This window comes from Dreissena polymorpha, chromosome 3 (assembly GCF_020536995.1).
Source record: "Dreissena polymorpha isolate Duluth1 chromosome 3, UMN_Dpol_1.0, whole genome shotgun sequence".
Taxonomy (NCBI): Eukaryota; Metazoa; Mollusca; class Bivalvia; order Myida; family Dreissenidae; genus Dreissena; species Dreissena polymorpha.
Window position 1 is genome coordinate 141,102,358 of NC_068357.1, and position 13,519 is coordinate 141,115,876.

Genomic DNA, 13,519 nt, shown 5'->3' on the forward strand with positions numbered 1-13,519 from the left:
CTGATCCTCTGAATACTCTTCATCGTAATATTGAGCAGATCCAATTTTTTCAATATGTTCTTTCTGGCTCTTCACATTTTCTTTAGCTCTTGCAAAATAGAGATAACTTCACGAGAGTTCAGGCTCCTAGACATAGAACTTGTGGACGTAGAACACTGACCTTTATAAGGAACAGTTTTACGTGTGTCCTCGGACACCAAAGAGGTCTTATTTACGACCGAAACCGACTAACTGGGTGGTTTCTTACTGTTCTGGACTTCTTTGTCCGCCATGACGTGTTAAATATACAGAGACCTGTTGAAAACTAACGTGCCGGATGTCGTAAACTGGTCACGTGTTAGACTGGTAAAAATTTCAGAAGAAATTTTACAACAAGTTTTTTTTTATTGTTTCTGAAGAAAAATAACGAAATTCAGTAAAATTGTTTATGAATAACAAAATAACTCCAATAATTGCTACTACAGTAGATTTCGCTTAATTGAATAGCCCATTTGTCACGTCCGAATATTCAATTATCCGGAGTATACAGTTATGCGGAATCAGTTATATTTCCAATGTAATCAATAACCGGGTGTAATCATCCTGGAAATTGTGATTTTCATGCATAATCAAAACATCGTTTCGACATTTAATGCTTTAAAAAAAAGTTAATATTGGAATTTAATATTGAATCCATTATAAATATAATATAAATGTTTTGTTGAATTCCCAAATGAGAATACAAATTTTGTAATCCAAAACACACTTTCTATCTTTCAATAAAACGTCCACATGTATATTTCCTTTGCCCCAAACAAAAAGCTAGCGAAAACTATGCAGCAATTTACAATGTCACGCCATACGGTGCGTGTAATGATTTTTCCCATTTTCATTTTATAATTTTATTGCTTACCCAACGCTTACGCTAGCAACATCTATTGCTCATGTATTGTCCTGGTAAAAAGCGCGCGAAAATTAGCGTGGGTGTATATACACTGTCAAAGGAAAACTTTGTAGCGTGGAGAATGCAGTATCTTTGACGTTACGCTCTTTAAGATAGTTTAGTATTGAAACAGATAATGTACTGTGTATTGATTTACCGGAAAATCTGGTCAATACTGGATTTAATTTTGGTTATTCTGAAACATGATCAGCAGTGTTAAGACTGCAATGTTTTGACAAATGTGCGCGTTTTCGATTGTTCGACATCATGTTCAGATATGATTTACTGTGACGCATTTGTGTAGGTTTATATACACGAACTGAGAATATAGTGTAACATTCCATCACCTATTGCAAACTGTCTAGAAAGACATGTCAACAGTTTGTTTCTAATCAGCAACACACTCTTTAATTGTTTCTAAGCGACAACAAACTGTGGAAGTGTGTTACTCGACAGTTTGCATTCGAAAGTTTGCACCTGACTGCACACCGGATCCTCCAGTGTTTGCATTGTACTTGCTCGCATACTACACCTGTTAGTCACGTGAAGCTTGACAGACGCTGCATACATGCATGGTGTGAAATGAAAACAAAGGCAGTCAATTGAGCGTGTCTGTCAAAATTGTCATTACTATGCGTATCCTTTGAGATTTATGACATTCTTTGCTAGATTATAGTGTGGATTATAGTGTGCAATAGAAAATAGGTTATTCAATTAACCGAAATACGCCATATTGCCTATCAGAATATGTGGAGCTTTTACAAGGGGAAGAGATGCAAATGGTTTGGTGTTTTCAATTTCTATTCAATTAACCGAATTATTCGATTAACCGATATTTAATTAAGTGGAATCTACTGTAATAGCAATAAAACTGACATGTGCGATACCGCAGTATAAACCGTGAACGAACTAATTCGTTACGGAAAATTGATCACGCCGAAGCGTCTGTACTCAACGAGTAGCTAAATCGCACTGACAATATATCGATCTGCTCGTGCACATCTCATTTGAGCACGAAAGTTGTATGACGTAATAGAATTACTTTTTATAATCACGACTCCCATTTTTAAAATCAAAATCTTGCTTAAATTAAACGATTACAGTGTTAAATAGTTGCATAAACACATTTGGCCGCTGTTGTTGTTGTTGTTGTAATATTTAAGGGACGCTACTCTGGTACAAGCTATAGTTCACTAGGCGCTTGCTGTTAATAAGCGTCTGGGTGATTGCGACTTTCTTAAAATATTTCTGTCTGCACGATTAAAAACGTCCATCAATCATGGACAAGATAAAATTAAATTAAGATTAAAATATAAAATTAAAAGAAACACTATTTGAAGAATTGAAAATGAGGTTACATGACTGAAATTTTTTAAAGGTTGCATTTAGCCTTGTAAATGGCAACTGGAGTTCAAGCTTGTGTTTAACAATTTTGAGTTTCAAGTCACAATTGCTGAATATTGAATGCGGGTCCATGCCTATAATTATTGAGATAACATATTTGTTCCAAAGATTATGCACTTTAAGTAGCCAGCATATAATCCACAATTTTAATATATGATACAAGTATTATTTTAAATAAAAAATAATTTAAAAATCCCAAATTGCTAGTAAGTTTGACATTTTGCAAGTGAATAAAAAATTAAATTGCCAAAAACATGTAAGTGCCTTAATAGACCAATTCATTGTTATTGTTTTGATTCCGAATTTTCGCGCATGCGCGATGCGCTGGTAGGCAAAAGCACTGGGTACAGTTACGATAAACATTATGTCGTATAGATAATGGCACGTGTTTAGTCAATATATCGAAAACATTAACAACAACATCATAACACCTAAATACTATTAAAGATATTGCATTTTTAATGTCAATATTGTTTAATTAATACATGTATTCTTATCTATAAAAAAAAATAAACTCGTTAGTCATTAGCATCAAGGTAAATGTGGTCTGAAGACTAAACACCGACAATTTCACAAAACAAAGCTATGCATTAGCCGTTTTATTTCTTGCAGAAGGATTTCAAAAATTACAAAAAATAATAATGCACCCCATTATATTATTATAATTATCAATTATATGAGTATGAAAGTGTGATAAAAAAAAAATATGAGTGAAAGAACAGGGGTGCATTAAAATCTGACACTGTACAACAAAACCCTATTAAAAGCGAAGTGCATGACAGTATTTAAATGTTCATTTTCTTTTTAATTGGATGATTTGTTTTTCGGGTGAATAACACTATAGATGAATCGTAACATACAACTGAAAAACACAACTTCACATGATGCAAATTAACCTGTGAAATCATGTATATTGAAATTTCTTAACTAGTGTATATGAGTGACAAATATCTTACATTTTATAATATATATCTATATTGCTTTTTATTTTTCGTAAATATTATTTACCCCGGTAGTCATACGTAATTTCTTGTTTTCATGATGTCGTTTGTGCATGGCCGTAACATTCAATCTTCAAACGGAATGACGTAGTTTTAATGAACCGGTACCCGCTAAATACGTTTAATGATTATATGTACATTTACCAATTATTAAATACGTTTTGTTATAAATTACCGGTAAACAGGCTAGTATCTTCACAGCGTACATTTTCTAATTATATATACTGGACAAATTACTTTATATTTTTTTACGATATGTAGCATATCTAATTGAACAGTTGAACTTTAGCGGTATATTACTAAACCCCAAATAACTGCTCAATACTACTAGAAAGAGAAGACATGGTGGTATCATCAATTGCGATTAATGACCAAACTTTCATATACCACCCGTGGTCAGGAACCTATTGTTTGTATAGGTCCCTGCTGTAGTTTATGACACTTTGCTGTTAGTTAAGTAGGGACAATATCTGATCAAAACGAGATAATCGGCTTGTGCCGAACAAAGGGGGCAATTAAACACCGGAATACAAAGGCTAACACGATTTTAAGATTGATGCAAACAATCAAATCAAACCAATTAAATTAAATTAATTTATTTAATGTGACAAAGTGTTAGTTTTCCTAGACAGACAGACAAGACTTTTTTTAGTAATTTCCTTTTTTATTTCTATCGTCAACATAATATATTTTGTATATAAAATATTATGTTTAAAAATACACAAAAGTAGTATATATGTTGTCTTTTTTCCCGATATAAGTTATGGTACATAGCATCTATAAAGACTATGGATGGTGTGAAAAATATGTTATAAACAGTTTCAATTTCGATATATATTTTATTATATTATATTTTAAATATATACAAGGGAAAAAGTGTATACATGTTGCTTTAAGCTAGGTGAAACTATGTCACAAAGTATATTTACTTTTTTATGGTAGGTGTACCCATTGAGCATAAAAAGCGCACAACGAATATACAATATATCGTCACCTTAGTGTAAAACAGTGATAAGTCCATATTTCAAAATTTTACAGGAGAGTAAAAAAACTGATTGTTATAAAAGATTGAGCTTTGATTTTGACACTGTTAACATTTTTATACAGTTCTTTAACAAAAAATATATTAGATAAAATGTATTTCAGTATATTGCTACCAAGTAATATTATATTTGATGAATTTGCAGATAACTTCATTTGACACTGAAATATTTTTAGTGCAATACTGTAACAAGTGCACTTATTACTATATTGCACTGGACATTCTTTGTGCAATAACTACATAAGGTAAGTTATTATGGTTTAAAATCAAACAATTTACTGAATTTCTAGTAAAATTAAGAAAAAATGTCCAAGGATATTGAAAACAAAATAATGTTTACACCAATTTTGATGTAGGAAGCAAAATTATGAGCAATGGGGTTCTGCCATGCATAGCATTAAGAATCTTTTTAAGATGAAATGAATATTTTTTCATTTTTAAAGAAACATCTTGCATATTAATGAAAGAAACACATGTATTGTTTGATAATTTATAAATCAACTTTAAACAATAATATTACACTTATTTCATTTAACATGATTATATTTGTAACGACAAGCATCGAAATTTAATTTGTAAACTTCAGAAAAATATTTCCATTGGAACAGGCACAAATTGAGGAGTATGACAACATCACCATACATTGATACAGTATACTTCGGCTTATATTATTTAATGTGAGTTAAATACAATTTGTCAAATTTGAATGACAAAAAGTTTAACCAAAAAGACAAACAAGATATCTTTTACTACATGGCTTTTTCTTCTATATTGATGAATCATTACAATTTCATGGCTTCACCTTGGCTAAAGTTGACAGTACTATCATCTTGAATTTTGCTGTCACACTCCCAGTATATAAGTATTGATATATAAAAAGGCTACTGATAAGCCCACATACACTTTTCATAAAACTGGAGAATTTTGTTGCACTTTTTAACTTTAAGTAGATAAAAGATCAAGTTTTCTTCTTAAATTTTGTTGCAATGACCATGATTTCTTACAAAACACTACAGGAAAAAGTATCCAGCATAAATTTGATCATTATTGTAGCTGAGAGTAAAAACAACAGTAACAATTTGGTTATCACTCACAGGGCAAGTCTTTGTAGAATGCATCACTAGACTGTTATATTTAGCCTGAGGAATGGTCTGCTTGTAACCAGGCCTGAAAGTCCTTTCAGGCAAGGCAATTGCAAATATTGTGAGCGGCAATATCCTTAAGAAGTACAAATGTATTTCCACGCTGAGTAAAGAAACAGGGATTTCGAAAAAAGTACTAAGACGGGCCACTGGAAAGGCATTGATGGCTATTCAAAAGAGAAGAAATTTCCTGGAAAGAGAAAGAATCAAAAGGGAGGTGATCAACTTCATGGAGCGACACGAGTTCTGTGCTGAAAACCCAAATACCAAAATATCAAAATCGTTTTTTTGTTGCCTGCATCCTGACTATATACTTTTGACAAAGCTGATAACCTGAAATACATGTTCATGCAGCAAACATAAAAATTTTGCTATGAATTTTAAAAGCATTCGCTCTGTAGGAATTGATATTTCACCAAACCCAGAAACGGTTAGCAAGAAAGTATCTGAACAGGACATGACAGAAATTAATGCTTACCAATAAAATACAGGATGACACAGAAGTCGAGTTTGAGGAGTTGAAACGCGTAGAAGAAGAGGGGAAGAAGAAAATGAAATAAGTTAAATCCAAAAACACAAAAGAAGAGTATAATCAAACATACACAACTGCAGTTCTGATATTTCTTACAGCATGTTTCTAGGGTGAAGACGCAATATACTGCCATAAGAAATCTAAAAGCCAACTTGCCAAAATAGGAAATATTGATCCATATGGATTTTGCAGAAAATTTCACATGCAGCAACGTCGACGAATTTCAAAGCGCTTATTGGAACAGCACAGGAGTTACACTGCACCCGGTAGTTGCTTACTATAAAGAAGAAGAAGAGCTGCAACACAAGAATTTGATTTTTGTTTCTGATGTCACAAACCATAATTCCACAGTGGTGGTCACGATCTTGAAAAAAAACTAGTCCCTGACATGAAAGCATCGAGTATGACCGTGTTTTATAATGGAACTGAGTATGAAACCACAGCAAAAGAACTCGAGATGAAAAACCCGAATTCTGTTTCGGGAACCATAAAGTTGCATGCATTATTTGCTGCACACAATCAGTTATATACCGCCATGGTCTCATATTACTGTGAAGCCTGTTCAAAAGGCGAATACTGTGGACACTGGAAAATAGACACTGTACCAGAAAAACACAATGTAAGTAACGAAGCCAGCCTACGCGAATGTTCACTTAAACGGAAGTTGATAGATCATGAAGGAAATGTCGATGAAAACAGAAAAAAGTACAGAAGCGAAAACTTATCTGAAATGTGCGCAGACAGAAATGGCTCTTCACATATCGCAGATGCTAATGTGTTGCCCAAAGTCTCAGATAAAAAAGAATCCCCATTGATCAAACCAGTCAAAGACCAGTGCTCCAGCTAGGTCTAAATTGAAGGGTTCCCCGCCCTGCCCCTCCGAACCTCTGCCCTGCCCTTCCTAGGTGCCCCCCTCCCCCTGCCCTTTACATTTTTATTTTTTTAATAAAAAAAAAATAAATTAAATTATGATATTTGTTATTAATTTATTCCTCATTGTAGACATTGAATGGTTTAATAATAATGGGAATAATATATTCTAACAATTATTAAAAACATATAAATGATCATGCAGCAGCAACAGGAAGCATTCCAGAGACGCAAGCGCACTTGAAAGTGCACTTCTGACAAAATACTGCGCGTTGAAAGTGCCCTTTTGACAAAAAGCCCCCCCCCTGCCCTTTTCAAATCCTACCTGGAGCACTAAAGACGCATACTATCTTGTAAAGTTGGATGATATCGGCTACCCAGGGAAACTTCTCAAGGTTGATGATGATAAGCAGGAGGCGACAGTTTTATTTATGGAGGAAACTCAAGGGAAAGGACGTTTGTTTACGTGGCCGTTAAGAGATGACGTACAAGATGTTTAAATCGAACAGTTTGTACGTGATATCCAAGAGTCAACTGCTTGCAGCAAAAGCAAAAGGCAGTTTAAACTTGAAAATGCCCATTACATGTTTTTTGACACCACTTTCAATAGCCAATTGCTTTTATAAAAGCAAAAGGCAGTTGATGTAGTTTGTTTTTTGAAAATTGATTGTTTTGACAAAAAGTGTCAGGTACATGGACTCGAAAATAGTTCTAAGAAGTTCGTATATAAACTACTGTAGACCTCATAAATGGTTGTGTTTATTAAATGTGAACGTTTTAATCATAATGTTTGTTATTTGAAAATGTAAACGTAGTTGACTTGGTTGTTATTGCATGTTGTCTATAGGAACGAAATAGACTTGTCAAGCACGTTAAAGGGGCTGTCCAACAGATTTTGGCATGTATTGAAGCTTGTCATTAAATGCTTTAAATGCTTTATATTGATAAATTTAAACATTTGAACTAAAAATCTCCTGTAAAAAAACAAGAATACAATTTTTAAAAAGGAAAAAAAGTAAACCTCAACAGGGCTCGAACCACTGACCCTTGGATTCCTGGAGTACAAAGCCTCTCGCCTAGACCACATGACCATCCACGCTCATGTTTTGAGCGGATGTATTTTATAGCTATATAAGCAATCCTCGCAGTTTCCCAAAATATCGTTATCGCGTCGATACGACGCTTTATCTGTTGGACTTTAAGAGTTCTTTAAATCTATGTTTTTCCATGTACATGTGTATTTAAAGATTTTTCAAGTTAAGCCATTAGATTTTTATCATTTTTGTATGAAACATGTGTATCAATGAAACGAATTAGGCATGCTTATAAAGATTCTTTGAATTATACGTATGTACGTTTGATGGTCAGGTACGTTAAAAATCCAAAGGTTGTTAACATACTTGATTTTGGCTGAGATATTATTTTTTTCTTTGTGACAAAATATTAATGATGTTTATCGTAAAAATGTATGTTTGAATTTGATTTTTAAACCAACGTTGTTCAAATGTCATTTATATAATCCTTTAAATGAACAGCATCGATTTAACAAACACCCCTTGCTAAAACTTGTTAAGTAATTTTTACACAATGATGACATAAATTCAAATGATAAACAAAAAATGAAATAACAGTCAGGAATCTGTTTAGCACAAATTACCGCATATAATGATAAATAATAATTGAATCTGTGCGAGTTGATTAAAATGTATTGATGTGTTAAAATGAATATAACGTACCTGACATTAGAATATCAGTGTGTCAATGATTATGCAAATATTTTGAAAATTGGATATTTCTAGGTGACCCCGTTGTTATTTTATGTACAGTTTGGTGTTCAAGTTGATTTTAATAAAGTTTATGGTTCAATTGCTTTGTTTTAATTTTCCAACATTTCTCTATGTGTTAATGTCCCTTTAACTGGGATTCAATGCATAGTTTTTAGCTCTGATATCATCATTTGGCCTTGATATATTACACTTAATATCACTATATTACACCAAATAACTTTGCTGGAAATCAATCTTATTTTGGTGCAATAAGTGAACAAGTGCACTTGTGACTTTCTTGCACAATGCAAAGCAGTTAAAATGAAAAGAACATTGGTGCAGTAAGTAGACAAGTGCACTTATTTACTTACTGCACCGAACAGAATTATGTGTGCAAATAATACAGTATGATATTTTCTTAAAAAGTACCAATTAAACTGGAATACCATTCTGATATTTATTTAGGACATGTATGACATCATTTTAGATCATTTTATGCAAAAAAGTCATTTTTGAAAAAAATGTCACTTATCACTGTTTTGCGCTAAGGTGACGATATGTAATTTATTTTGTGTAGTCGCGATTTATTCTCTTGTTAAATTATATTATTAAAAGGACACAAGAAAATCAATTTATGGTGTTGTTTTTTTCCTGTTTGCATTTAAAAATAAAATATTTTGCCAATAATACTACCGAATTTATAATGTGTGCATTGATGTAATCAGCTATAGTCAGATTACAGAATGATATAATTGCAAAATTTAGTTCAATGTTTTGGAAGACTTTTTTTAGTTGACTTGCACAATGTACCTCGTCAACATCACAGTCATGTGGTTGATATTGATACGCGCCAGAAAACACATTTTAACAAACACGAGTATGAATAAATCAAATGTATATTGGGGTACATAAGATGAACAACTGGTAAATTACGGTATACGATTTAACAAATTTGATCTGATACTCAAAGATTCCTTAACACATAAACAAAGTGTTATTAGTTCAGACCCTGTTCTTTAGTTGCAGCAATTGTTCATACTTAATAACAGATGGATTATGGATTATCATAGTGGTAAGTTAATATATGCTGTGTGCATGGAATCGATCTATTTATTGTTTGTTTTCATTCTTATTTGTTTTAGTACAGTACAACAACTTTTGGGATGTTTAAATCTAAAATCTAAAAATGATCGTATACATATCAAAATATATTAAATAATGTATTTAATATAGATATAGAACGTGACAATAAATATCATGCTCGATATCTCCCCTTTGATCCTGTCTTTCTTTTGCCTACCAGAGTGGCGCGGATAAAAACACGCAGGTGCGCGTGACGTCACGCGTGAATTGGTCTATTGGTTAAATTCGGTCCCTGAAGTATATCATAACAGTTAGTAGTAAAGAAGTCCAATCATCATTAGATAACGAAGATGTGTGCTTAAAAGGATCCTGATCCTTACTTACGCGTCTAACAACGAGTCTACGTAATTCTACGGTATTGAGACAGAGTTGTCAATGTATCCGAACTACATTAACGTCCGATAACTAACACAATTGCATTGTCTTTACGTCTACTGCTTATACTCACGTTTCCTTTTTCATAGGGCGCTTTCCTTCTTCTCTATATAGCTTTCTATGCTTTTTTGATAATGCGCCCAAATCGATTTGCCGACGTTTTCGTTTATTTCCCTGATTTTTCTGTTGTGGCTTTCTCTTCACGTTGGGCATTTTCTTAAAATCTCTTAATATGGTTAAATTCTACTCTATTTATTTTGGTAGCAAAGTACAACGGGCCTAACACGATAAAACCGCATATGTGTGCTGAAAACGGTCCAAAACTCGGGCGGTTTTTAACAAATTTACACTCCGTATAAGCTATATTTTATTTGTCGATTGTTTAAATTGATCCTTATTCCAAAGTTGTAAGATCAAAGACATTTGAGATTTAAAAAATTCATCCGGGTGCTTGTTTCGATTATATATCACGATTAAGTGTCGCGCGTTTAGCGATTTCAAGAAGTACATTTAATACTTATTCTGTCAGGGGAAAGTTTGCTTTGTCTTTATGTGGACACGAATTCTAACCACTTAAAAACAACCAAATATTATATATACTTTTCCTCTGATGCAAAAGTGGTCCACTTTGGTAAGCATTATTTGATGTGATACAACGTTGGGCGCGCTGAAGTCAAAGACGATCACATCCATTAATCGATAGATCCAATGCAGAAAACAACAGTATGGTCATCGGATGTGTCATGATAGGCATTGTTTTTACCTAATTTATTGTAATCCTTTCTGCTTACGAAAAATATCGACCTTTGTAAGAATACCATCGTCAAGAAATTAAATGGCGGTGCAAATGTAACTGCAGACAAGATTAAACAAATACATAGAAATAAATACACACATTTAAATGAAATGCCTTTCATGGTACCGACATGATTCATAGATACTTATGATCGTTAATTAATTTCTGTAAAAGAAGAACATAGTGATCGTTGCTTAACTTCTCAAACAAAGCACAAGTCAGTCAATTGTATAGACAACCGGATGTTTCCGTTTCATTTTTCCTATATGCAATCCTGAGCTTACCAAAGCACATGTAACATACAGTCAATTAAATTGTAAAAACATGTCATAAAATTTCATAGCCAATGCTACTAAAAATGATATTGAATTTCGTTAAATGGGGTGGGGGGGGGGGGGGGCGGGCGACAAATAGGGTGGGCGCGGAAGGGGTCTCCCCTCCCTCATTAATTTTTGTCGATTTTATTTTTTCGAATTGGTCACTTTTTAAGGTGATTTTGGTTTTTACAAAACTTATGTTGAAATATAAATTTATCGAATATAGCAAATAAATCAGCACCTTTCAGAAGTTTAAAGTATTTTTTAAAGCATTAGATTTCATAAATGTATGCTGTTTGATGAAGAAGGAAAACTATGAAATTTAAAAACCTTCATTAAGAAATGTATCATAAAGTATGACTGACATATGCCAATATTAGTAATTTGTCTTAGATTTCAAACCTGCTCTAAAGTTTTAAAGTAAACTCCTAATAAATGTTTATCATCTACTACACAGTTTTTTTTTCACCATCATCACCACATATATACCATCAAAATCGTCTACAACTGCGACATTCGATAGGACCGTAATTTCTTTTATATAATTACCGTTTTACGGAGTTTTTTACGGACGCCTTTCATAAAATTGAGCTGATGTTTGGTATGTGAGTCTACCTTCATGGCCAACAGATAAAGTGTGAAATTCGTTCTGGCCCATTGATATTTTGCGAAGATATGGGCATTGGACTTAATTTTGTTCTAGCTATTATAACGTTTTCCGGAGGAGTTTTTCGCATCTCTTTCAGATATTGAGCTGACCATTATGCCCCCGGGAGGGTTGCATATAGCAGTCGGACTGTCCGTCCGGCATTCCCATTTTCCAGACTTTTTTCAAAACGCTTTAAGATATTAATGACCTGATATTTGGTGTGTGAGTCTAAATACATGAATTACGGATGAAGTACGACTTTCGTTCCAGTCATTTAATTTTTGTTGAAGTTAAGGGCCGGTTAAACTTAATGACAACATTTTGTGTGTTGCACAAATTATCAACGTCAGCAGTTTTCAGACCTACGGCCTCTTGTATCATTTGCTTCCATTCGCTGCCTCTCTTTCCTTGGCCAATGAAAAGACGTGTTACATCAACCATCGATAGATGTAACATTCAGGATGTCAAGGGATAATTGACTGATCGGGGATGTGCGTACAAGGCGATAAGAAAGCATATAGGGGCTTATCTCCACTGGCGATTAAAATAGTGCTGATACCCTTGTTTATCAGGGAAACTAAAACGCATCTGCTCTTTTGTATTGAGGGAAAGTGTACTTTGGGCCCTTTTAATGGGAGAACAATTTCAGTAGGCCTATTATTTAAAAAAAATCCTTACTTGACAGCCAGCTGGAGGGCCGGGCCACAGGGTCCATGGCCTGCGTACGGCCTGACTTAGACACAAATCCTCGTTGTTAAAATCCCACGCAACATAATCTCCTATTTCTTAAATACATGTAGTATGATATATCATCGATAAATAAAACAATGCTTTATCCCACGATTTAAATGGTTCGGCAATCTTATGCAGGCTTTATACGCTCCTTATTTCAATGATATTTTATTCAAACAATTATCAATTTTTGAAAGTATCCCTATGTTTTGTGTTTCTTTCAAAAGATGTATGATTTGTGCAACTTAAGTTTGTAGCGAAATGTATCTGTGTATGTATATCTTCGGTGGAAAATAAGGAAACGATAACTCTTAGTTTAATTTTATGTTTGTGATCCCTTTCTTGAACATTCTTACAGAGGTTACACAGGTTTTAGTGTTTTCCGTCGAGCATTCAGACACTATAATATCTTATATACACGAATGATGTTTTTTTAAAGTCATATAATAATGACGTCAATGATTGATTATTACAGTATACACCAACTGTTTACATCATAGATATGTCAATTTTAAGGGGCCTTTTCACAGATTTTGGCATGTTTTGAAGTTTGTCATTAAATGCTTTATATTGGTAAATATAAACATTAAATTTTAAGAGCTCCAGTAAAAAATATAATTTAAAACAGGAAAGAAAAAGAAGCCCACAGGGATTATGAACCATACGGCCCATGGACCATACGGCCCAGACCATACGGCCAAGATTATCGGACTATACGGCCCAGATTATCGGACTATACGGCCCAGATTTGCAGACCATACGGCCCAGATTTACAAAGCATACGGACCATGTCTTAACTAATATTTCTTTTGTGTTCCTTCAATATTG

At 33.5% G+C, this 13,519-nt stretch overlaps 1 protein-coding gene across 1 annotated transcript in view; it reads right to left on the reverse strand.

Annotated features, from left to right (window-relative positions):
* LOC127871696 (U3 small nucleolar RNA-associated protein 25 homolog) overlaps nucleotides 1-10,447 on the reverse strand; it is a 44,319-nt gene extending 33,872 nt beyond the window's left edge. The window contains exon 1 of the mRNA XM_052414825.1: nucleotides 10,271-10,447. Within this exon, the coding sequence (XP_052270785.1) occupies nucleotides 10,271-10,410 (140 nt within the window). The 5' untranslated portion in view covers nucleotides 10,411-10,447. The remainder of the gene's footprint in view (nucleotides 1-10,270) is intronic.
* Nucleotides 10,448-13,519: the final 3,072 nt, after the last annotated feature.